We start from the raw sequence: 27,679 nt of genomic DNA on the forward strand, positions 1-27,679 counted from the left end.
TCCCGCTCCAAATCCATACCCGATCCACCATATAATCAAAAACACGACCTGAAACTTGATTGACTATATATAATATTCTATATTATATGACAAAATTAAAATTTCATGTTTAATAAACCCTAAATTTTCAAAATATTTGATTGGATCGGGTTCAGGTATGAATGGATCGGGTTTGGATATGGTTCGGGTTTTCCAATAGTGGATATTCAATTAGTGAATGGGGTGTGCGTATTTACACGTTGGGTTTGAATCACATTTTTTTATTCGGTTCAGTTCGGTTTGGGCCACAATTGTAATCCATATCGTCGATACAATAATATTGGAGTATAAAAAAAAAGTCAAACTATTTAGCCATTTCAAATTAAACATATTTGTAAGTTCTTGCCATGAATAGATGATACAACAAAATCAATTATGGTTAGCCACCTCATCCAAAACATACTTGTAAGCTCTTGCTATGAACAAATATACAACAAAATCAATCATGGTTAGAGCCGCTAATAGGAAATAAAACCATTCGAGGTGACCCTTGTTTAAATCTTGCGGTATCCATCCAGGCGTACCGGCCGAAGTAGATATCTTCGTAATTATGGTTGTTATGAGAGTACTTAAGTAATTTCCGAGGGAAACTGAAGTAAGGGACAAAGCAGTTCCAAAGCATTTCAATTCTTCTGGTGCTTGTCCGTAGAAGAACTCCATTCGAGCAACACCCATAAAAACCTCTGAAGCCCCAACAAGCATATACTGCGGTATTTGCCAAAGTATGCTAAGGGAGCTGGCATTAGCGCACTCTTTTATGGCATATTTCCGTCGAAAGAACTCAACTAACCCGGCTGCCATCATGGCCAAAAAGGCAATGACAAGTCCTACTCCCATTCTTTCTAACTCGGACAAGGCACGATTTCTCTGCCGAGTTACTAGAGGACTCAATAAAAAACGGTTAAAAAAGATGAAGATGGCCACACTAATTATGTTAAATACAGACACAGTAGCCGGTGAGATGTGTATATGCCACATTTTCTTTTTCATTGCCGCACCTTGTTCCATGAACAAGGAAGACATCTGAGCAAATACGACCGAATAAAAGATAATGCATAGCCAAATAGGAATCAACCTCACTAGGCGTTTAACCTTTTTCAATTCTCTAACATTATTATCATTTGTTTGTTGCTCCATATCAAAACGTTGTCGCCTTGACATGGTAGTAACGACCGCTCTAAAAACCATTGAAGCACAATTTCCACTTGGCAAGATGGTTCTATATAGACGAGTTCCAGCAAAAAACAAAGCTAAACCCATCATAGCAGAACCAGTTGAAGTCCAGAATCCAACACCCCAACTTCCTCCGTCTTCAAAATTTCCCAAGACCATTTTCGATAAGAAAGATCCAAGATTAAGAGCCAAGACGAAAAAACTGAAGTAAGATAATTTTGATCTTTGTTGTTGGACATCTTGATCATCAAATTGATCTGCCCCAAATACTGCAATATTTGGTTGGTATCCTCCCATACCAAGAGCCACCACATACATGACAACGTAGAATAATGCCTTATGGAAGGCAGTGTGCGAGTTGCATAGAACATGTTCGTCACCACACCCCTTAGGCTTGAGCAAAATTAAAGTGGATAGTAATGAGAACAATGTCAAGCCCTATCACAGATTACAACATAGGTTAATTCTTATTGGAACAGTTAACTGTAGAATATGATTATCAAGTGAATCGGAAAAAGTGAGAACTAAACTTACAATAACAAAAATGGCTTGAAAAATGGCACAAGTTTTATATCTTCCCCAATAGGCATCGCTGACAAATGCGCCTAGAAGGGAGAACATGTACATTGTTCCCGTCCATATGCTGACGCTATTTGCAGCATCCACATTATTTTCGCCTAACACTCTTTTAAGGAAGAGTACTAGATTCACTCCAATTCCGAAATATGCCAGTATAGCCAAAGCTTGATTCACTGTAAATTATTTAGGGTTAATTCATATGAATAATCCATATTATTACCCATCCTTTGAGAATAATCCGAAATATAGTTTAACCTAAAATAAACCCAACTAAATTTTATGGTTATGGTAAAACGACAATTTAATGTCGATGTTAAGATGGTACGTACTGATAATAGGACGGAATTCACACGTTCATTTCGACACCCGTGGTATAATACATCAAACCACTTGTGTCGGTACCTCACAAAAGAATGGACGGGTGGAGAAAAAACATCGCCACATTCTTAATGTGGCAAGAGCGTTACATTTTCAAGCAGGTCTGTCGGTAGAATTTTTGGGATAGTGCGCCTTAATGGCGGTTTATCTTGGGTGACGTGCCTGATGTGGCGAGTGTGACTGATGGTGTGGTAGACTTGGATGATGTTGTAGTAGAAGAGCCCGAATTGTTGGGTGATCGTACTCTGTGAACAAATAATGAGATATCAAGGGAGGATGATTCACTTGAATCGGAGTCAAGGCGAGGAAAACGACCTCATGTGCCATGGTCCAAGTACAACAGTGATAAGTATTTGACATGGGCTGCTCGAGTTCTTAATGATATCAAAGAATATAGCCTTTTCCCAAACAAGCCCGTCCAATCGCCATGTTCTAGTATGTCGTATCCTAGCACATGTTTCTTGTGATAATTTTTCGATGCGACACCATTCTTTCCGAGAGGTAGTAAATAAAAGATAAACGGTGGTGCGGTGCTATGAATCTCGAAATTGACGCTTTGATTCAGAATGGCATATGAGACATTGTTGAGTTGCATGCTGGCAATAAAGCGATTGGCAATAAATGGGTTTGCAAGGTTAAATAGTGTGTTGATGGTTCAGTTGAGAGGTTCAAGGCTCGGCTCGTTGTGCTTGGAAATCGTCAAGAAGTAGGGATTGATTTTTTTGAGACTTTTGCCCCTACCGCTAAAATGGTCATTGTTCGTGTTTTTATGGCATTGATGTAGCGCGGAATTGGGAATTGCATCAGATGGGTGTTTATAATGCTTTTCTTCACGATGATTTGGAGGAAGAGGTATATATGAGATTGCCGCTTGGGCATTTCGAGGTTATGGTAGGTAAAGTTTGTCGTCTTAAGATCAGAAGTCATTATATGGTCTTCGTCAAGCTTCTCGGTGTTGGTTCGAGAAATTGTCGACTTCCCTTATGGCATACGGTATTCAAAATGCATGTCTCATCAGTATTTTCTGTTTTGTTATCATGCTTCTGGTGTTGAAGTCTACGTCCTAGTCTATGTGGACGATTTAGTCATTGGTGGTAATGATGGGGACGATATTCGTCTATGTGGACGATTTAGTCATTGGTGGTAATGATGCGGACGGTATTCGTCGTGTTAAGGAATATCTTAGTAAGTGTGTTTATATGAAGGATATGGGAAAATTAAATTACTTCATAGCTCTTTAAGTAGCCAGAAGCTCCTCTGGTATTTTCCATTGTCAGAGAAAATACGCACTTGATATCCTCAACAAAACGGGTCTCGTTGGAGGTTGGTAGGATAGTGTTTGGGAGTGTCATGGTGGGGGTTTCTTATATTTTGAGGTATTTGAAGTTGAGACAAACAACCTAAGAGGCTATTTAAAATAGAGTAACAACACTCCGCCTAAAACATGTTTCCTAGAATAGGATTTTGTATTTTTAGCATATAGTATAGATATTTACACGACGGGTTATAAATGGCATAATCTTTTAGATTTGAATATTTATAACATTCAATATTTCACATTATGAATAAATTTATCTCGTGTCTTTCTATGATAACGAAATTATTTATTTTTTTTCTTAAGAACTTTATGATAAAATTCATTGATTATTTATGATAAAAAGTTATCGCTAAAAAAATATGTCATTAGTAAATATTTATAAAGTAACGTCGTTAATTTCTCGGTAAAAAAAATCACTCATTTCATGACTTCTTACGATTTAATTTTTTATTTCTCAAATCAAAATAGAATGATGAGAAACATGAAAAATAGATAAATTGTCAATTTAAATTTCACAAAGAATAAAATGAAAAGTAAAACTCTGTAAATACTGTGCATACATTGCACGGGGTCCATACTGATTTTACCTTAATCTAGTCCTTTACTTAAACATAAATTCTAATTTATAAGATTGTCATGTTGAATTTGATCACATTATGTAAACCTATCTTAATTGCAAATTAAGAGCCTCAATTATAAATGCAAAATGGTATCCTTTGTTATTTATGTTCGGAATAAATTTTAAATTTGTATAGATACTTTGTTTTTCGGGAAGACATTTTAAGGAGGAAACAATATTTTACAGTTTGTAAAGAATATGTATATCCTTTGCCTATCTTAAAAAGTTAAAACCACAAGCTTACTCAGTCCATGTAACATTAGATTTTAAACTCTTGATTTTTATTTGAATACCCGAGATTTCATGTTATATATACCATTATCAATAGCCAATTAGCTCAAATGGAAGAGCATATGCAATCTTCTAGGTGTGGATTCGAGTCCCGCATTGGCTACAAAATGGTTCTCGCTCTATTGTCGCCAATCTTGTACCAATTATACTTTGTATTCCGTAGTTCTTTAGAGTTCAATATTTATGTAAGAAGTGATGCTATAAGTTTAAATTCATTATATTAGACACTAAAATTTAAACACGTGGTTTTCAAGTTAAAACCCTAGATTGATTTTCGGTTGGAATGTCACTAACGAGTACTACTCTAATTTCAGTATTTTGGTTGAGACATAATAGTTTCTCGATTCTATGTTTTAACTTTAAATTTGTAATTTTAACTTACAAATTTATAGTTTTTAGATTTAAAAGATGAATTTTTGAAACTTAAGGATCAGAGGTATTATTTTGAATTCTTCCTCCTAAGTTGAGAATTTAGAGTTTTAATATGAAACTCTAGATTTATTTTAATTCAAAAACTGAAGGTTTTAAGATGAATCAACAGTAATTGTAATTGAAAACTTAACCTCTAAAATTGAAAGTCCCTCTTCCAAAAAGTGGAACTAATAGATTAAAGTTAATAAATTTACATTTAAAATTAAAATATAACTTAAGATAAAAGGTTTAGAACTTGATGTTTTCATTAATAATTGGCAAAATGTCTTATAAAGCACATCATGTTTATATCATTCACTAGTTTTATACCCGTGGAAGAAAATTGCACGGAATTATATATGTAACAATTTAATCAAATGTATAAATATTAAAAATAAAATTCCAAACAATTATAACTTAAAACACTAATATAATTATAATTATCGAAAAATTTATTTGAAAACTATCCCCTCAATATATAGCTATGTAGGAATAATTAAGTATGCTATAATATATACACTTTATAGTTGTACATTAATTTATCATTCTCACTTTTTGAGAAATAAAATGAAAAAGATCATAAAATGTATATTGTATGAAAATTCTTTTTATAAGCTCTTTTTACACATACAAAATAAGTACTATTTATTCCACCATATTTATTTTATATTTTAATATAAACTCACTTTAATGTTAAAAACAAAAGCTGAACTATATTCTCTACAGTATGTAACATATTAGAAAAATAAGTTTAATCGAACCTGAAACCACCTTCTAACTTAAAGTTTAAGTTTAGATCAACCAGTAAATCACATTAATTACTCAAAAATGTATACTTAAAATATTTAAAATCAATTTAGAAATATAATCATAATATATTGTATGCTTGTGTTTGATGTTAAGTAATGCAATGTTAAATATTAACAATGAATGAATATAATGTTATTACATATTTTAACTAAAATATTTGAATCATCAACATTATTATTGAAATTTTCAAAATCATATATAAAATCATGGCTAAAACATCTGAATTATCAACATGAGTATTGAAATTTATGATGTTCAGTTGAATTCCCTACATTTTTCTTTTCAAAATTTTCAATTTGATTTCATAGATTTCTATTTTATTTACTTTTACCACTTAAAATACCATTATGCCCTCATACTTTCTCATTCATATCAAGAACCACAATAAATTGGAAAGGGTAGTTTAGCAACCCCCTCATTTTAACTAGTTTTTCATTATTATTTTTTAAATTTAAACTCCATTTTTAAACCTCATGCAAAAATATTCGTATAAAATTTTCAGCGATTGGAGCGAGTATAATATAAGCTTTATATATCTCATCGCCAAAAAACTTGCCTATCCAAAACATTAGTTGCCATTATGCCCTACCCAATATACATATCATATATTTATCTAATGCAAAAGCCAAAGTCGCTGACATGGCATCACAAAATTTGATCTCAAGATGACATGTCAATTAATGAAACAACTAAGTTCAAAACACAAATATGGCAACAATTTAAAGCTTCCTATAATAAAAATGAATTTAAAATAAAATATGATGTATTCTCTATCTTCTTTAAAAATATTTTAGTTGATTTTATAGTTAACTTATGAACAACTATAATAGTAATCCAAATATAAATTTTATAGGAGCTTTTTTGAAAATCATTTTTCAAGTACGTTTTTTCCATGTTACACGGGTGTAATCATTTCCAAAAACATATACAGGATAAGGTGGGCTGAACTTATCAACTACGAGTAATTAGTGGAAAATGAAAATCATTCATTTTGAATGAACATATAAATGTTTTAAAGGTGTTAATAGCAGTATGGCTCAATACATCTATATAACTAATTATATCAATCTTGAATATATAATAATATACAGAGACTTAATTTTTGTTATAAAATATTTATTATAAAGTATTTGATCAAAAATAAAATTGGTGCTATTATATGCAATGATTACTCCTAACGTTCAAATAGAATATAATTACTAAAAATTAATCAAATAAGTTAAAATAATGATACATTTACAAAATATCAAATTTTATATCGGTTACAAACATATTTAAACCTGACTTATCTTCATAACAAAGCAATGAATTATGTTTTTTAGTTATTTGTATGTTTTACATAATTACATATAATTGCTAATTGTGAGTTTTTTTATAGCAAACCCGTGAATTTTCACGGGTTTAAACCTAGTACATATACATATACATATACATATACATATACATTTACGTTAATACGGTTGAGTGACAACAAATTAAACATCCTTGAAATACAATACGATTATCGGTTAGTCTCCCAATATACAAAGGTATTCGTCTTTACATTAAACGGGTTAAATATTCTTCCACTTGAGCATATAAGACAAATTTATTACTTTTTCCCAATATATTCTGCTTGACTGCTTTTGTCTTAATTATACTATTTAATCCACCTTAAATTTAAAACGGATATATTCGTATCAAATAAAAAAAATTGTACAACTATATTATATATATATATATATATATTGAATACAAACATATATATATATATATATATATATATATATATATATATATATATATATATATATATATATATATATATATATGGAACAATGGGATTGATATAGTATATATATATATATATATATATATATATATATATATATATATATATATATATATTTTTTTTTTTTTTTTATTACCATAAGGATTCGATCTTGCGGTTGAAATATTAAATTACAGTGTGAAAATAGTTTAAAGTATTACAATAGACTCTACAAGGTGGCTCGTGCATCGCACGGACATTAAATTAGTATATACTTAAAAGAGGAACTTTTAAAGCGATTTTATTGGTTATTGCTTGGCTATTATTTTTGTTCAATAAATTATATAAAAATAAAAGATATACATTAAACTTAGAGCTAAATAAAAACTACTTAAATGCTTTTAAAGCGATTTCATTGGAATAGATAATGTGTATTAAAGTTTTTAATACTTCATATATATATAAAAAAAAAAATTATTTAAGAAATTTTAAAAAAGAATTTAAAATCAGATTAAATAAAAAGATAGACTCATATATAAACTTCTATCCATTATGGAGTATTACTACAACACTAATACTACGAATACAATTTTTTATAGCTTGAACTTTAAGGTTGACATTTTTGTCTATTTGTTAAATTATAGATAATGCATAGATGTTGTGATACGTGCATGTCGAGCGTCGATAGTACGAGTGTGCGTGGGTTTAATAAGTTCAATGGTAAGGCTGATGTTTCAGTATTCCCGTGGAGGCGAACGATCAATGATGTTCGAAAATTATGAATTTATTATTATTATTATTATTATTTTTTTTATTTATTTATTATTATTATTCTTTTTCTTCTTCTTCTTCTTCTTCTTCAAAAGTAGACCTATCATGAAATGAGTTTAAACTGATAATGATAGGAATTTTATTATCTAAATTTTCATCTGACTGTAGTATCCTAAATATATTTCGTAGAGTGCTAATGATGTGTTATAAGGAGAATATAGTGGGACATAAGATGAGACACAAAATGGGATAGATAATCTGCTCTCGTGTAATAAAGTTATGAATTTATCATTCTATATTTGATTAGTTTATTTATTATTATCTCTAAAATACTTGCATATAAAAAAAATAATTCAAGTAATTTTCAAAGAAGGACAGTTCATTTCCGTTATGAAATGCATATTAATTGATATACTCCGTATTAGTTTAGTAAGAGTTTTACTAAACCCCGAACAATTTTATAGTGGCATATATATACTCCTTATCACAACTCTAATAGGCCACTAAGGCACTAACCTATGAGTAGAGATCAAAACAATAATGTGTATGAATTCTCTTTCTTTCTTTATTTCTTGCAATGTCGATTGTGTATTTGTTTACATAACTTACACTACTTTAAAAGTCTCCACACTATATTATGTTAGATATATCTTGATAACATGCTATTATACTATGACTATCATTTACATACATACGGGGTAAATTTAAAATCATGAATATTAACTGATATACGAACGTGTAGTTCATTGCCCCATTTGATTTTTTTTGTTCATATTATATTTGAGTTTAATATTAACAAATTATTCATAATTTTTTTTCATAGGCTGGTAGATTATAGTAATGGAAGTGTTTTTTTTTTTTTTTTTTTTTTTTTGACGAGGACTACCCGCAACCGCTACATTTGATACGCACTGGGTATACCCTCATGTATACATAAATTACAACTAAGTCAATCAAAATAAGTGTCCAAGAGAATTGGCCAAAGACGTACAATGTAGAATCGGTACAAAACTTGTACTTGATGATAATTGCATTTGACTAATTCGATCTTTGTGGACGCTCATTACACTTATTTACAATAAAATTAAGCAGGTCATTTTCTTTCAACTCAAGTTTATTAGGTCGAGTTAACATGTTCGTGCTGAATGTTTTTGCTCTAAATGAATAATCAAACAATAACTTACCTGAAACGGAAATAGATAATTGTTAATTGACTCTCAGAGTTCCGGCTAATCAATAACGTTTAAATATAATTAAAAATATTAGTATGAAAGACTAACAACCGGCCCGTGCATTGCACGGGCATTAAATCTAGTATCTATCTATATTATTAAAGGAAACTTTTTTCGAGAGATTACACAGAATCCACTATTTAAGAATCACCTAATTATATTATAATCAATAGATAAATGTTTATATAATCAATCAATATCAATAATAAAAAAATAAATAAGACTCGCAATGCAATATAGGATATTTAGTGATCTCATCACGTAGGACTGTTGGAGTTTTTCTTATGGTATAAGATGAATTCACCTGATGATTATAATAAAATATTGCCAATGTAAAATTTCAGTCCAAGTAAAACTGATCACTAAAATTGTATAAATATAGGTTGCATTTTATTCTGTTAATTCATTGTTTTGTCATTGCTTTATTATTTTTTGTTTAACCTTGATGCTTTTCTATTATGTTTTTATATCTTATATCTTTATATAAGTGGACCAAATATCTTTATATAAGGCATAACTTAGACAACAACATGATCGTATTATTGGCATAAAATTGTAAGTTTGTTTGTGGAAAAAGATTTATAGTTTTTTCTTCATTTTGCTTAATTGTACCTACGTCTTTTGTTCTGAAATCTTCCAAAAGTAGATGTTTATGTTAAGTTTTGGTTTATTTTATTTAACTAAATCTGATTGCGCTATACTTAGTTGTGATTATGGCCAAACCCGTTGATTTTAGTCATGATAAATCGTTATCGGATGCTATAGCAGCTTAAGATATTGGTTTCGTTCTAAAGCATTTCATTCATCTGTATTATCAATTTACCATCCAGTCTCTAAACAAGCATTGACTATAATGTTAGAGCTAATGGACACAACACATATTTTTTTTTTTTTTTTGGTCTAAACCATCCGGTAATCCGAACCACATTGAGCCGACTAATCCGGATTTCGGGGCGTGTCCAAGGATTACGGTATTTAAACTCCTCCCAATCGCAGTTGTGGGGGATCGATCCGCAGACCTCCCTACCAAGCGCAGCCCCATGCTACCACTGTGCCAACCAACGATTGGTACAACACATATTTTTGTGGTATAATGACATATTTGATGTGTTATTAAATGACTCTAATGGATACTATATGTATGATAAAGTGACAAGGAAAAGGAGGATCGTACATGAAAAAGTGATAAGCACAGAGAGGAAGTGAACAACTCCTAACACAATTGACAATGGTTTCTTTTTGAATTTGGATTAAGATTTTATAAGTGATCTATACAAAATATTGGATGAAACTACTTAAATAATATAAATATAAATTAATTCAATCAAAATCTATCTATCTATCTATATTATTAAAGGAAGCTTTTTCCGAGCAATTATAGAGTCTCCAACGTTAGCAAAACACAAGCTTTTTTCGAGCAATTATAGAGTCTCCAACGTTAGCAAAACACCTCAGATTAATAAATAATGCTAAAGATATAGTTTGATCAGCCGTTCGTCAAAGAATTCTAATATGACTCAAATATAAACTCACCTCAATATTCATATATATACATATTAAATGTCCTAATTGCTTGCTTCACCGTTCATCTTCTATCTATTAGTTTTTCACGTATTTTTTTAGTCTGCTCATCATAGTATTACATTGATCGATGCTTATTTTGTTTTTTTTTGCAGAACAATTGCGTTTGTGTATATATTTATGGATTACTTGGATCGTTTTGGTGTTTGTGTGGTTTCTGTAGAAAACGGGTAACAACCAAAGTAATAGGTGAACCATGAGTTATTGTGAGTAATTAACGTGGATGCATCAACATATAATGACACATAGGGGAGAGTAGTTCATAAACGATTTATATTATTGCTGCACCGTCTTGGAGTACTGTCACTCTTAGCGCACCGGTCATATCAATGCATCCATGAAGGTAAGCCTTTAGCATTTTAAGTGTTCGCTTATGAAGAACAATGAATGACAAAATGTTATTTGTCAATCTGAAAATTGAAGTAAGTCTGATGGTTAAAAAAGGTCGAGATTTGTTCTTTTGAGCCGTTTAACTATGGAGTTGATCCATAGTTATGGGAGGACTCAATAGGCGATGGAGCTTGGTGAAATCTTCCGTTATCATTCAATAAAACGTCATTAACGGACACTTTGCAATATCTCAAAGATGGATCATTGATAAAATTATTATGCGTATATGACCGTACAAATATGATAAGCATTCATGCATTTTTATTTGGTCAACTTTGAATCTACCTATACAAGCATATGCATTATTATTGATTCTTCATTCAGAAAATTTTTAGCGATTAATTTTCATACCTCATACTTGACGAGTTGACGAGTTAAATGAATTTTGTTTTTCTTAGGTGGTGTTGACACTAATTATTGCATGATATGGTACGGTATATGTAGATTAATTTATCATGGATATGGATTCTCTTCAAAACGACAACCTACCAGATTTTATCATCTAAGGATTTCGTAGGCATTAATTTAGTTTGGCTATAAATTTGAGAAATTCGGTAAATTTTAGTTCTTTTTATGAGTACTTTTTTAAGCAGGTCAACTTTACTTATGGTATGCACAAAAAAGGCCAAACCCTAAATATAATTGTTACAAAAGACTCTAACAAGTGGCCCGTGCATCGCACGGACATTAAATCTAGTATATTTTTTTTTTCGGTACGAACATTAAATCTAGTATATAGGAATGAGAAACAGTATGTTGCAAATCTAAAGTGATCTCATCATTGTATAATTAAAATGGCATTTCAAGATTGTGTAGGAGTTTTACTATTGCTAAATCAGTCACGTATTTTCTTAAATATTCAATTGTGAAGTACAAATTCTAGATACGTAAGGGGTAGTCTTTTTATTTTTTTAGTAGTAAGCCACAAAATCACAACTCAAAGAAAAAGATCACACGCCTATTTATTATGTAGAAATAGTATTCCTTCTGTCTCATTTATTTGTTTGTCTTCTATTAAAATATTTTTCATTCTCTCACAAATAATAATAAAAAAAAATGATTGAACAAAGGAAATTTATATTAACATTATTGAAAAAATGTATAATAAAAAAACAAAAAAATGATTGGCCAAACGGAATATATATTAACATTATTGAAAAATTGTCTTATAGGAGAAAGTAACTTTTTCCGAGCTATTACATAGGAGTCCAACAACCTTTCTGAATGACTATCGAGCAATGTGAAATGCTGCTTAATTGGTTTTCAATTAGATAAGATAATGCTAAACCTTTCAAAATCTAAGTAAAAGATAAAACAATTAGAAACAATCTAACAGAAGTATTTCAGTTTGTATATGATACCATATTTAATTCTTCGTATTATAAATGACTACATAAGCGTGTTTTGTAAAAGCAATCTAATTAACATGAGTATGACAATTCTTATGAATTTGGTTAGTAGTATGTTGGTCTTTAATACTATACAATATACATATCTCGATCATATTATCGTTCACCCTTCGACCTCTCATTTCCTCCTGCGCACACCATTGAATGATGTAGGATGATATTACGTTTTAGTTATATATGTTAACATTTACAGTTATAGCATTATACACGATAGAACGCTACTAATAGGTTAAATAGGACTCTCATTTCCTCCTTATCAACTCTTAATTCGATTAAATAGGACTCCTACCCGAAATTTTATGAATGGAACACTATGAAAGCTAATTCATTAGTTATAATCACATTGAAAAGTTGCTAACGTAGTTTGATCTGAATGGAGATAATAGATAAGTGTCAAATATCTTCGTAAAGTTTGAAAGTACACATATAATTGTCGTGTTTTTTTATTATTAAGTCATTTCTAATCAAATTCATTTATCAACCAAACGATACCTTACTCTGTAAACATAGTTACTTAACCACAAATAGGATTATACATCCAGTTGTACCATAAGCATGGTACAACCAAGTATAAGAATCCGAACTTACGTGTATTCTTTCTGAGCTAATTTAAATGTCATGTTTTTAATGTGTAATTGAATGAACTCAATACTTTCTAATAAAGCTCATATTCTTTAATATAAAGCTCGGATACTTTGACACAAAGCTCGGGTTCTACACCGTACAACATATACAACTGGTTGTATAGTCCATGAATTGTTACTTAACCGTTACAAGTGTTGTAACTGAAATGTATTGGGGAGCGTAATTTGGTCATTTTGGAGTTGCAATTGTAAATACCACGTAAAATTAGTCTTAACTATTCGAGTGCTTTTAACGAATTAGAAATTTATTAGCATGTGCAACTTAGTCAATTTAAAGTTGGAGTTCGAATTAAGCATCTTTGTAGACCGGAGTTGACATTTGTAATGGTTATTTTATGACTTGACGCTCAATGGTGGTTCAAGAGACAGAATATTACAAGTGGCCCGTGCATCGCACGGACATTAAATCTAGTATATCTATCTATCTATATTATTAAAGGAAGCTTTTTTCGAGCGATTATAGAGTCTCCAACTTTAATGAACTACTATAGTATTGTGATAGACTTCAACTTGTATGCATTACATATATAGATAGATTACAATTAATAAAAAAAAGATAGCAAGGCAATAGGAATATACGTTGTATTATAAAAATATAAGGAAAAAAATGAATTTCATGCAAGAACAAACTCTACCCCATATCATATTCTAGATTATATATACTACCATGCTATTAGAGTCATTTACAAGTACGGAGTATGATTTATATATACCAATATATTACCATCAACGTCTGTCTACGACTCACTTTTCACGTTTTTTATTTTTATAATTTGTTTTGAGATTGATTATTATATAGTCTTGCTAATTTTAGAAATTGTATATCTTATATTTTCTATTTCTTTTACATTGTGCCAGGATCATGTTGATGTGCGTGGCTACTGGAGATGGTAGAATTTTTAAAGACAATATTACATACATGATGATTACATAAGGAAAAATTATATAGGTAAACATCTTCTAAATTTATACTGTTTTATGATTATTTTTTGTACGTAGTTGTTATTATGTCCGTAAAGAAGTGTATCAAGTGTGTAAGATTGTTTTAACCGTAGGGTCATTGTTTATATTTTTTCTTGCGCATGTATAAATGCTGCTGGATTTTTATTTACGTTTTAATGGTCATTGGAACAATTGACCGAGAACGGATTTGTAGTATGTAGATATAGTTATTAAATATTTCATTGTAGTTTTAGTTCGTTTTATTTTATATCAATATGCAATCTATATCTTTGCATAATTATTACTATGTATGTTATTTATCTTATAACATTGGTGGTTTTGAGACAGGATTATATTGTGTGAGTCGATTTAAGTTTACTAATGATGGTGATTTTAACGACAGCTACACCACTGATGTTTCATGTTTGATAGCCATATAACCCCGCCCCGTAACTATTTGAGGTACATATAAAAAGAAGTATGATACGAGTATTATAATAGAACTATTATACTACTAAAACGAGTATAATGCTACTGAGAGTTTGGCTAAACCTTTTGAGGTGAAGGTGTATGTGGAGACCGGAGGGTAAAACCCTTTTTATTTTTTGAGAAAGGAGGGTAAAACCTTTTAATAAACATGGGAACCCCCTTGCCACTACGTTTAAGGAGTACAAACTAAACCTCTTGTGCAACAATTTGGTCGGATCTCTCACATGTTTCATTTATATGCTTAAATCGTTTTCGAAAACAACGTTAGTCGAATGAAGAAATTACGGTATGTTCAAATTTAGATAAAGCTAGCAATCCTAGCATAGTCCACAATATGGATTTCTCATTCGTAAGTCAAATACTCTATCCAACTGTTTCCTTTTCGTAAATTCGTAAACCTAAAAGACCAAAAAAACATAAAGCTAAATCTCAATAATACACAAAAGTTGAATGATTTTATCCTTTTTAACTCACTGCCATCTTTCGATAATCCAAAATTCCAAACTAACGTCAAGATACATATAAATTTGTGAAACTACGCACAAGTCTTTGTTTCAAATTAGAAGACGGAAGTTCAAATTAGCCCAAAATATTCTGGAGGGCTAATCTAAAAACACTAACGACTGTAACGAGTACTTTGAAAATATATTAAATATATTTGGAAGAGGTTTGTAAATTACTACAGTACTAAGAAGAAAATTTATAATAGCGATAACGTTAGCAGACTGACAGACTACGATTAGCCGATTATCCTAGGAAGCTTGACGATCAAATAAAATTAGCAGAATCAAGAAAATGTGTTTAGTAATTAGCAGATTATAGAACAATTAGATTGTTTTTATGTATAAACTGAATTAGCCGATTATCCAAGGAAGCTTGACGATCAAATAAAATTAGCAGAATCAAGAAAATGTGTTTAGTAATTAGCAGAATCAAGAAAATGTGTTTAGTAATTAGCAGATTATAGAACAATTAGATTGTTTTTATGTATAAACTGAATATGCTGTTACAATATGCTAGCAGCCTATATTCAAAAATAGTAGATTCCGATCAATATGCTATCATAATATGTCATTCACTCCCTTTGATACAATCATTTGTTTACCTTTTGATTAAAAAAAAAAAAACCTCGCAATAATCAAAGATAAACTAATTGAGACTGAGGCACTTACAACACTACTAGAACTTTGCTAGAACAATTATGAACTATATAAGCTAGGCACATACTCGATAGAATCCTACACATAGGCCCGTGCATCGCACGGGCATTAAATCTAGTATATATATAAAAAAGAAGGTTTTTTCAAAGCATGTGACACTCTCCATGTTTTTTAAAACACCTATATATAAAGATATAAATTCGATAAAAAGAATAATGCAAAAGATATATATTAAATATTAAAGTAGTTTTAAAGAACTACATATTTATCTATAACAATGGACAAAAGCTATCTCTATATCTCTTTTGCATTGGAATTTGTGTAGAACAAAAAGACCATTTAGAAAGCTGATGGCCAAGCGGCTATATGTAGTTATATCCCATCCATGACCTCTAAAAACATAAATTAGCTTAATATGGCGTCACCGAATAACGCCCAAATTGGGTGTCACCCTCTCACAACTATTCTTAATTCAATGGTTCCCACTCACTCCATGTGACAGAGGGGCGCCCTTTCATTTTCCAATTAGTTTATGGTTCACAATGCTTTTTTTTTTTTTTTTTTTTTTTTTTTTTTAATGTATATAACTACGAATTATCGTTCTGTTGTTAGTCTGTTACTAAGCTCGGTGGCGCCTTCGCCTTCATGGACAAGATATAATTCTCTTCGTCTCATTAGATTTTGACATTAAAATATTTTTGAGTACCATTTTTGAAGTTTCGTGCATATTCATCGTGTTGTATATCATACCGAGTAGAGTATTATTGTGCTAAATTTTGTTGCTAATGAATGCTTTATTATTTATCCGCATGTTAATGTAATCTAGATGGTTTATATATGAACAAACTTATTGTTGATGTTGAATGCTAAAAAGCAACAGGTAGAAGAAGAATGTGGCAATCAATGTGTACGTAGATATTGAGTTATTGTTTATTGAGTTTTATTATGCGTCGTTCTGTTTGTATTTATTTACAAGATAAGATTAGTAAGCTAACCAGGAGGTGTATAGTTGCATACCTAATAATAAAGTGCTTGGCTTCCATCCTCCCCTTTGTGGATGAGCAGGAACCATTGTGTTTCTCATTGTTACTTTGGTAGACGAGTAATGATTAGTAAAGCCTTTTGGGTTTCAAAAAAAAAATTGTGATGATTCTTTGAATCGATCATTCTATCACAAACGATATTTATACAAAAAAAAAAATCTGTTATTCACTCACAACATTAACGTTGGCCGAAAAATAAGAAATTTGTTTGCGTTATAACAACAATGGTTGAACAAACTATATAGAAATATGATTTAACTTTCAAATTGTTAGTTTCAGTGAACAACGGTTGAAGAATGCGGGAACCATTGTCCATTGTTCTAGACTTCTAGTGGTTGAAGAAAATGAAATACAGAGTGCTGGCCTTCTCATTTCTCTCCTTCAAATATGAAAACAAAATTTGAGTGTGTAACCGTTTTCTATATTTCAATTGATAAACTAATATATTTCTTACTGTCCTATAGGCTATACATACATATATGCAATCCACCAGTCATCATTCATCAACCTCACTTACGCCAACAACATACCCCACCTTAAAATGGCAACAATTTTACGCCCAAGTTTAACCACCAATCCATCAGCAGACACTCATTTATTCGGATTATCTAAGGAATCGTCTGCCATGACAACCACACAAAAAACATCACTATGGCACTCACCGGTGCTATACTTATTCGGCGTACTAGCCGCAATGCTTGGCCTCATAATTTTCCCTCTTCTGATGTTGCTCTACTCTCATTGGAGGCGTTTTTCAGACCATGAAAACCAACAAAGTGATGATGATGACTTGGAGAACCGGGAAGGTATTAGTAAGATTAACAACCCTGCTGATTTTGAACAAAACATCGTTGTTATTATGGCTGGTGATGATATGCCTACCTTTTTGGCTAATCCTGTTCAATTAGTCCGTAATCCCATTCCTAATCAAGATCTTTCTCCCTCTACGTAGAAAGATAGAACCTTTTTGCCTAATCCTGTTCAATTAGTCCGTAATCCAATTCCTAATTAACATTGTTGGAATATTGCTCCAAAATTAGTTGAAGTTATTTCCTATATTTTAGTTAGTAGTTAATATTAATCCTAATAATATGGCACTAGTTGTTGATAACATAGAATTAGTCATTAGCATGATTAGTTACTAGAGTCAATGTTGAGAAAAATGTGAACGTGGGATAACCACCACTTATGCTAGGTTTTAGCATTTAGTAGTTTAGATAAATTGTCGCCTATTTAAAGGCTACGTTATTATCTATTTAATTGAGCAAGTTTACGATTAACTTCTCCTTTTTCTTTCTAAATAATATTCCCCTTAGAAATTCTACAAAGATCTTTTTCACTCTACATAGAAAGATAGAAATAAGGACCTAAAGTATCAATCATTGTATAGCTATGAGGACTTGGTGTTATGCTTCCGTCAAACATTCCGTTATCTTTTCCCTTTTTATTTCTTTGAAAGGTTGGGAAATGAAGATATGATTTGTGATTAATAATGAACTAGATTTCGTGCCGTGCAGCGCACGGGTCACTTAATATAGTCTTAAATATTTGAGTTAAAAAAATTATAATATTTTTCATCAATTGAAAAAATGACCTGGTTACATTCTAAATCCACTAACATACTTGAAACACTTATTAAATAGCCAATATTAAGTGGAAACTAGAGAGCTAAGATACTATTGGTTGCATGGAAAGAAACGTTGGCCTTGTATCATACATAAATAAAGAGGGAACTTGACGCCAAGTTCTCCCTCTGCCGTTGGATTCCCTCCTTACAATCTCCTCCCTCCATTTCTCTTTTACTCCCAACCACACCTTTACGACATTCTTGACTCTCATCCACTCCTTTCCATCTCAGATTATCAGTCCTCTTCACCCCTCAACAACTCATCGACCTCTCTAACCCTTAATCTTCCTTTTCATGATTCTTAATATTTTTGGGTGTTGCTGATTTTGTACAAAGTTTGGAACGAAATTCAAGCGAAAGTCATTTGCGATCATCATGAAGCTTCATAAAGAGGTACTCCGTATATTTTTCAATCTGCTTGTTCATCTTCTTCAATTCTCCGGTTGTTTATCATCTATCTCACTCAAAATGGTGGATTATCAAATACCATCTTCATCAATCTTTACATCGGTTCAAATTTTTGGGTTTTTAGGGTTCTTCGTATACTAATCATAATATTCATGATTTTTACTCTATTTGATTATCAGGTTTTGCAAAATGACATTGATCTTCAGTTCTTCATTTTTCTACTTTCATTATACTGTATATAATAGGTATATATCTTACTCTTTGTGTAATTTATTTTTTATTCTTAATTGGGTTGTTACTGTTTTGATTTAATGCTTTGTTTATATTTTACACCAGTTCAATGATATTGCTCGGTCCCTCATTTGAGATGATATTCTCCAATTTTAGTTGTATAATTCATCGAGCTCTCAAGCTTCCTCAAGAAAGCTTGCAAATGTAATGGGAATCTCTCAAAGGTATTATCTCCTCCTCATTTGTGAAAGTAATTGTTGTTTATACTGATTATTTTCAGTTTGATTTCGTTGTTTATTCATTTTGTTGTTATGTCTGGGAAATCAGTTCTTTGCTTTGTGATTGCTTATTGTGCTTTAGAAGCTGAGTTTAAGCATGATATTTATGTAAAAAGTTATGTCATCTTTTAGGTTATTTAAACCCTAGGATTCAGTTTTATGCAATAAATTTGGTATCTTGTGTGTGATTAATTTTATGGGGTTTTCTGGGTGATGTGTATCTTTTGCTTGTTATTGTTATTGAACTGTGAGTTTAAGCTTTAAGGATCATTCTGTTGTTCTCTAATTTTCTTTGGTTGGAGGTGAAGGGAATAAGAATCAATGGTGGTGTGGTGTGGACTTGTGGATATTCTGTTTTTTAACGCTTCTTTTACTTTGTATTGTTGGTTGTCGTTTTAGACAGCGACGTGGGGAATGTTTATTATTTATCGCCGAGATTTTGCTGGGGTATTAAACTGATCTATTTGTTGGCCCTTTGTTGAGATATGATGGTTTGGTAGCCGTCTTAGTGGGGGTTTGTTTGTACGCCTTAAGTGTTTTGTGAACCCATATACGCCGTTATAGTTTGCTCTTTTCAGAATTGGATAGACCCGATCGTCGCCGTGTAAAGGGTTCTGAAATTATGGGCGTGGCGAGATCAGCTGTTTTCTCGTGTCGGTTGTTGTTTAATTGGTTTGCTTCTTTAACTGTGTTTTCCAGCGTGGGGCGCTTTTGGTTCGGCCGTCGATGGTGGGTTCACCGACTTGGTTAGGGTTCCACAGGTTTATTGTTGATTATTGTATTTCATGGCTTTGGTTATACAACTGTTTCTCTCCCTTTTTTAAGATTTTACTATTACTAATATTTTATTCCTTGGGTTTTGGCAGATCGCCTTCAATATGTTATGTAATATAAGTTATTGACGACATTGTAGTGGTTGGAGTGTTTGTGGGGGCAGAGATGATTGAATCTCTTCAAAGGTATTTACTCTTCTTATAAGCGATTTTGCATTCCATTCATCGTTTTCGTTTAGGCTTTTGGAGTTTCTAATTTTGTGCTGATTTTTGACCATTATTTCTACCAATATACTGTTACTCAATCAATCAATATTAGGTTTAGTTTTCTGATTCTTTATTTTTTTCCATCAGGTCTTCGTCGGCTGGAGTTCATATTTTTGGGCGTTCAATTACAAGCCTTGCATTCCAACTTCTGCATAAATTTGCTCTTTGTATGTGCTGCTCTTATTATTGTATTCTTGGTTTTTTAACGTGGCTATGATTAAGAACTTCTCCTACCAAAGGTTTCTCTTTCCTCATATAGTGTGGCTTTTAATTAGGTTTCACCGGAGTAATATCATTTGACACATTATGATATATTTTGATCACACGTTATGATATATTCTAACTTCTGCATAAAAAATTGGTTTCAACTTTAGCCCTACCGGTAATTATATATTTTGATCACGTGCTAATTAATGATTGTTTGATGGCTTACTTGCATTGCATGCGCTTATCTTCTGACATTTAGTTAATATTATTTGCCACATTATGATTGAATATTATGACTACTTTCTGATTATTTCACTTGAATATTATGACTACTTTCAGGTAACGTTTCATGGTGACTTGATCGGCGTTCTCCCTGTTGTATTTGATCATTGTTAATGTCAAAGTGTAGCCCTAAAAGAAACGATTTCCGCTGCTATTAGTTGTTGAAGAGAATGGAATAAGTGTATGGTTCCATGTTGTCTGCTTCAAATTGCTCGGTTCCCAGCTCTGCAACCAGTTCCAGACGATTTGACCTTGTTGATCTATCCTCTCAGTTATCACAGGCATGTTTATCTCTTCGTTTTTAACCAGTCATGAATGATCAGAACTATAAAACTATTAGAAAATTCAGAATTCGGAGGGGTATTATGTCAACGGTAACTACCGGGGCAGGAGGGTTTGGGTGGCGGAAAAGGTTGGTGAAAGAAGAAAACGGGCTACCCCTTTCCTTATATAACACCACTCTTATTTACCTTTTCAAAAATCTTAAATCTCAAATCTCATCATTTCACACAAAACATACACTGAATTGTTTACATATACGCCAAATTGTTAAATCCTTAATTTGTATCTGATTCTACGTTTGAATTGAGGATTTAAGCTTGATCTTAATCTGAATTTACCATACCCAAATAAAATAGTGGTATAAACTAATGAGATCAGTCCACGTCCAATAATAGATATGGTCACTGCACATTGGGAGGAACATTACTGATGAACAGTCCGTATAATCCCATAGCAAATATCAACATCACAGTTTGTTTCTCACATGCTCTGGCACAAACTCTTTTCTCATAGCCCTACGGAACTCATCCCAAGGTATAGCAGGTAAGCCTTGGTTAGCATACATCTCTCTGGCACTCACTTTCACCTTATCCCACCACTCACCACCTCCTCTCGGATAGAACGCAGCTTCCTCTACTCTCATCTCATCGGACAAAGTGAACCGGTCCAAGATATTCTCCATCTCACGATGCCAGTTGTCAAGAAGGTTTGGTTCCCCGGTCCTTTTGTACTCCTTTGGGTTGAACCTAGCTATGTAAAGGCTGATCTTAGAGTGATCAACCTCCTTATCCTTATTCACTTTCTTTAAGGCCTCCATAAGAGCATCCTGGTGCTCCAACATCTTAACAATATCAACCGTATTCATGGACTCAGCTCGCGCATAGTAAGCGTTTCTCTTAGGCGGCACCTTGAAGCTATATATAATAAAGGGTAGACATAAACACATGTACTAAACCTCAAAACACGAAAACAGGCTACCCAGGTGCTACTCGATCGAGTGTCCCAACATACTCGATCGAGTAAGAGGCTACTCGATCGAGTGCCTCCCATACTCGATCGAGTACCTCGACTCCAGAACACAAACAGACCTTCTGACTTCTAACATACTCGACCGAGTAGCCAGGCTACTCGGTCGAGTGACCCCCTACTCGATCGAGTACCCCTAGTTACTCGATCGAGTACCCTAAAACTCGATTCTGGTCGCAAAAACGTCAAAAACCCACCCGATCGAGTCAGTCCCACTCGATCGAGTCATGCTAACTCGAATATGCTACCCGCATGCTATGACATATTCTAACATGTAAAACAGCTTATAAACACGATATCATGTCCTCATTATGCATACTATGCTACTCAACTGTTCATGCGATTAACAAACAATTATATCATGTTATTAACGCCACATAGTAATCACTCAACATGCTTCTCATTCCAACACAGTTCTATATATGTATATATATCTCTTCAATTTCATTCATATTCTCAACTTCTACTTCAAACACCCAACAATTACAACACACCTCATCACATCCACACACCAGCGAACAAACAACACATATGACGCGACAGATATTCCCCCCCATGTAACCGGTTCAAAATTGTAGGGCGAGGTCGCGACTTTAGGACGTCTCCCAAGCCTTTGCATTAGCTCCTACAACCTTTACCCCGGGTTCATTTTAATTGACTCCCTATATTCATTGGGTTCATTGGTTACAGGTTTCAGGATCGTCGCTCTGATACCATTTTGTAACACCTCCATACTCCAAGTGCCTTACCAGGACCACTCAGGTATAAGGACATTACCATCTCGGTTACCCGAGGCAATGATAATCAAATAAACAATAATGAAACGATATTTAAATAGTAATACTTTAGCGAAAGGTTACAATCCAAAAACCAAACCAAATACTAATACATGTTCTCAAAATGGCTGTCTACTGAACTAACTGAAATGTATATAAAAACTGCTAAACTACAGCGGAAGACTTCTATCATCTGATCGTGGCAATCCCAAATATCCCGGACTCATGTCATACCCGCTCAATGTCTCGCTCACCATCCCCGAATGGATCACCGCAGTTTTCAAAACATTCACCGGGGTCGATCTATTTACACAAGAGGTATAATTAACAATACAAGAATAACACAACTCAAACAATCACACACGATCAAGCACTCCACTCCATCTCCGTCTCCGATCGTCCACCGGACCACCGCCAGTGGGGGACCGCAGCCGTTCCCACCTAAGCCCCGCTCATCATACCGAGCGATAACCCTGTCCCATTAATGTGCACATCCCCTTCCGTGGCGGGTTCCACGAAGGGCGAAACTAGGGCGTGAAGCCACTCCCGCAAGTGACTCCACTCAGCCGAGAACGCATCTCGAGAACCACAGACAAACAATCACAATCACAATATCAACAACCGTCTGAATCAACCAATTACACTAATTACAGCACAATCACCACACATTATGTAAGTAATACTGAGTAGGGAAACCCTACCTGGAAAGCACAATTGTCAGACGATCTCACAGCTGAAGTCAAAAAGGTTCCTCTACGAATCCTCCTCCTAATGATACAAGCACATAATTACTACTATGCACATAACATAACAAAATCCCCAATTCCCAAAATTAGGGTTTAACTAACTTTGACGAAATACAATAAAAACGGTATAAAGGTCTTACCCTCGACGCAAGGATTACAACGGTGTAAAAACAAGTGAAATCCGACCTTCCAAGCTCCGGGATTGGTTAATAATGCGATTAAGGTGATGAACGTAGTTTGTTTCTCTTCTCACAGTGATTTAGGTTTTAGAAAAGTAATTAGAATGAATGACGAAAAGATTATATACTTAATCGCATAATTAACAAAACCCGAGAAAACAACCCCCGTAAACCGGCTACTCGATCGAGTAGCCCAGGTACTCGATCGAGTACCCCCTTACTCGATCGAGTATCGTAGTTACTCGATCGAGTACCCAACAGGTCAGAAACTATTTTATTTCGCAAAACTCCCTTACTCGACAGAGTAAGGCCTACTCGATAGAGTACCCCAAGACTCATAAATACGGAGTATTACAGTCTTCCCTCCTTAAAAAGAACTTCGTCCCCGAAGTTCAAACCAACACAAGACAAGGACTCACACTACCACACTCCCGACTCAACAATCGAAACAAACTCAACATAAAAACTTGTTACTAACTCAAACTCAACCCGACTCAACGACAACAACTATACCGACACCATATAAAAGGGTATAAAACTCTTAAAAAAAACTCTTTGCGATCATCTCCTACCCCCCTAAAAGAAACAAGGTTACGTCCTCGTAACCAAACATACCTGATCAAACAGGAAAGGGCAGCGTTCTCTCATGACCTCCTCTGCTTCCCATGTAGCTTCCTCTGTCTCGTGGTTAGACCAAAGGATCTTAAGCAACACCGTCTCACCACTACTAGTCTTCCTAACCTTCCGGTCAAGGATCTGCTTAGGTACCGCAAGATATGATAAAGACTCATCTAGTTCTATGCTCTCTGCCTCTAACACATGTGACGGGTCACTCACATACTTCCGCAGCTGCGATACATGAAACACATTATGCACTCTCTCTAAAGCAGCAAGTAAAGCCAGACGGTAAGCAACCTCTCCAACTCGCTCTAAGATCTCATAAGGACCGATGAACTTCTGACTCAGCTTGCCTTTCTTCCCAAATCTCATAACACCACGCATAGGAGACACTTTCAGAAGAACCTTATCCCCAACCTGAAACTCTATATCCCGGCGGTGTAGATCAGCATAACTCTTTTGTCGATCCTGAGCTGCTCTCATGCGTTCCCTGATCATCTTAATCTGTTCAACCATCTCATGTACCATCTTTGGTCCTAAAACCACGACCTCAGCACTGTCGTCCCAACAGATCGGACTCCTACATCTCCTCCCGTACAAAGCCTCAAACGGTGCCATGCCAATACTAGTGTGGTAGCTGTTGTTGTAAGAAAACTCTATCAAATCCAACCTCTGTTCCCAGCTACCACCAAAGTCCATCACACAAGCTCGCAACATATCCTCAAGTGTTTTGATTGTTCTCTCAGTCTGACCGTCTGTCGCAGGATGAAAAACTGTGCTCATCTTCAAGGTTGTACCCAAGGATTCCTGCAACTCTTTCCAGAACCGTGATATAAACCTCGCATCTCTGTCAGACACTATGTCCTTAGGGACTCCATGTAACTTAAACACATTCTTTCGATAAGCCATAGCCAATTGTGCTTTAGTCCATGTATCTTTCATTGGAACAAAGTGAGCTGACTTGGTCAGTCGATCCACTATCACCCATATCATGTTATTACCTTGTTGACTCTTCGGTAAACCCACGATAAAATCCATAGAAATGGATTCCCACTTCCACTCAGGTACCTCCAAAGACTGAATCTTACCTTGTGGTCGTCGCTGTTCCCCTTTAACTCTCTGGCATGTCAAACAACGGGCCACAAACTCAGCTGTTTCCTTCTTTATCCCAGGCCACCAAAACGTGTTCTTCAAATCCTTGTATAGCTTGTCTCCGCCTGGATGTACTGAATAAGGTGTACAATGTGCCTCTGTCATGATTGTCTTTTTCAGCTCCTCATCATTAGGGACACACCACCTACCATCAAACCTCAAACTACCATCTGTGTGAATTGAAAATCGGGACACTGTCTCTTTCTCTACTCCAGCTCTCCACTCAACTATCTTAGGATCCAAAGCTTGTTTACCTCGAATATCATCATAAAGATCAGGCTGTACTGTCAAATCTCCCACAACATCTCCTTTCTGAATCATATGTATCCCAAACTTCCCCACCTCATCTCTCAACCTCATCAAAGATAGAGCTGTACACAGGAAGTGTACACTCTTCCTACTCAAAGCATCTGCAACGACATTGGCTTTCCCTTCATGGTAGATAATATCCATGTCATAATCGCTAATCAGCTCCATCCACCTCCTCTGTCTCATGTTCAACTCCTTTTGAGTGAAGATGTACTTGAGACTCTTGTGATCAGAAAATACCTTAAAGGTCGCCCCATAAAGGTAATGTCTCCAAATCTTGAGAGCAAACACCACCGCACCCAATTCCAGATCATGTGTAGGGTAGTTCTCCTCATACGGCTTCAATTGCCTAGAAGCATAGGCAATCACCTTACCGTTCTGCATCAACACGCATCCCAACCCATTCTTTGAGGCATCTGTATAAACTTCAAAGTTCTCGATCCCTTCAGGCAATGCTAAGATAGGAGCTGTGGTCAAACGCTCCTTTAATGTCCGGAACGCTTTCTCACAACTCTCATCCCAACGGAACCTGTTCTCTGTCCTCATCAAAGCTGTCATAGGTCTAGCTATCTTGGAGAAATCTTTCACGAACCGTCTGTAGTATCCAGCTAAACCCAAGAAACTCCTAATCTCAGCGACATTCTTTGGTGCTTCCCACTTTGTCACTGCCTCAATCTTTGCCGGATCCACAACTACTCCCTCCTTAGAGATCACATGCCCCAGAAAAGCAACTTTCTCCAACCAGAACTCACACTTGGACAGTTTAGCATACAACTCATGGTCTCTCAACGTCTGCAACACGATCCTCAGATGCTCCTCATGCTCTTCCTTAGCCTTAGAGTAGACTAAGATGTCATCGATGAACACCACCACGAACTTGTCTAAAAACTGTCTGAAGATTCTGTTCATCAAATCCATAAACACGGCCGGTGCATTAGATAATCCAAACGGCATCACCACATACTCATAGTGACCATACCTCGACGTGAAAGCTGTCTTTGGTATGTCCACCTTTCTAATCTTCACCTGATGGTACCCCGACCTCAAATCAATCTTGGAAAAGACTGATGCACCACTCAACTGATCAAACAGGTCATCTATCCTTGGCAAAGGATACTTGTTCTTCACCGTCACTCGGTTCAGCTCTCTGTAATCTATGCATAACCTCAAACTCCCATCCTTCTTCTTCACGAAAAGAACTGGTGCTCCCCACGGCGATACACTAGGTCTAATGTATCCCTTCTCTATCAGATCATCTAACTGCTTCCTGAGCTCCTCCATCTCTTTAGGACCCATCCGGTACGGTGCCTTAGAGATTGGCCCCGTCCCCGGTTTCAATTCAACGGTGAAATCTATCTCCCTCTTCGGTGGCAACCCCGGAATCTCGTCAGGAAAAACATCGGCAAACTCTCCCACCACTGGTATCTCGTCAACTGTCGGACTCTCTATCCGGTCATCTCTCACATGGCACAAAATCAAAGGACATCCC

The 27,679-nt window shown here is 34.2% G+C and overlaps 2 protein-coding genes across 15 annotated transcripts in view; one reads left to right on the forward strand and one right to left on the reverse strand.

Moving 5' to 3' along the window:
- Positions 1-309: 309 nt before the first annotated feature.
- Positions 310-17,153, reverse strand: LOC141596418 (protein NRT1/ PTR FAMILY 7.3-like). Its single transcript, XM_074416564.1, has 3 exons — positions 17,004-17,153; positions 1,747-1,964; positions 310-1,650 (listed from the first exon to the last, which is right to left on the reverse strand). Exons 1-3 carry the CDS (start codon positions 17,068-17,070, stop codon positions 409-411), a joined length of 1,527 nt encoding a protein of 508 aa, XP_074272665.1. The 5' UTR covers positions 17,071-17,153; the 3' UTR covers positions 310-408.
- A 168-nt stretch (positions 17,154-17,321) lies between these two features.
- Positions 17,322-27,679, forward strand: part of LOC141596419 (uncharacterized) — a 30,863-nt gene continuing 20,505 nt past the window's right edge. For 5 of the 14 annotated variants that reach the window (XM_074416569.1, XM_074416566.1, XM_074416571.1 and 2 more), the window contains exons 1-7: positions 17,331-19,049; positions 19,244-19,309; positions 19,401-19,519; positions 20,273-20,334; positions 20,440-20,532; positions 20,701-20,780; positions 21,160-21,383. In XM_074416569.1, the coding sequence (XP_074272670.1) occupies positions 21,286-21,383 (98 nt within the window). In that variant the 5' untranslated portion in view covers positions 17,331-19,049; positions 19,244-19,309; positions 19,401-19,519; ... (2 more) ...; positions 20,701-20,780; positions 21,160-21,285. Of the gene's footprint in view, positions 19,050-19,243; positions 19,310-19,400; positions 19,520-20,272; positions 20,335-20,439; positions 20,533-20,700; positions 20,781-21,159; positions 21,384-27,679 lie in introns of all 14 variants that reach the window. The other 9 variants (XR_012522479.1, XR_012522478.1, XR_012522473.1 and 6 more) reach the window with 4 other exon arrangements.

This window comes from Silene latifolia, chromosome 8 (genome assembly GCF_048544455.1).
Source record: "Silene latifolia isolate original U9 population chromosome 8, ASM4854445v1, whole genome shotgun sequence".
Lineage (NCBI taxonomy): Eukaryota > Viridiplantae > Streptophyta > Magnoliopsida > Caryophyllales > Caryophyllaceae > Silene > Silene latifolia.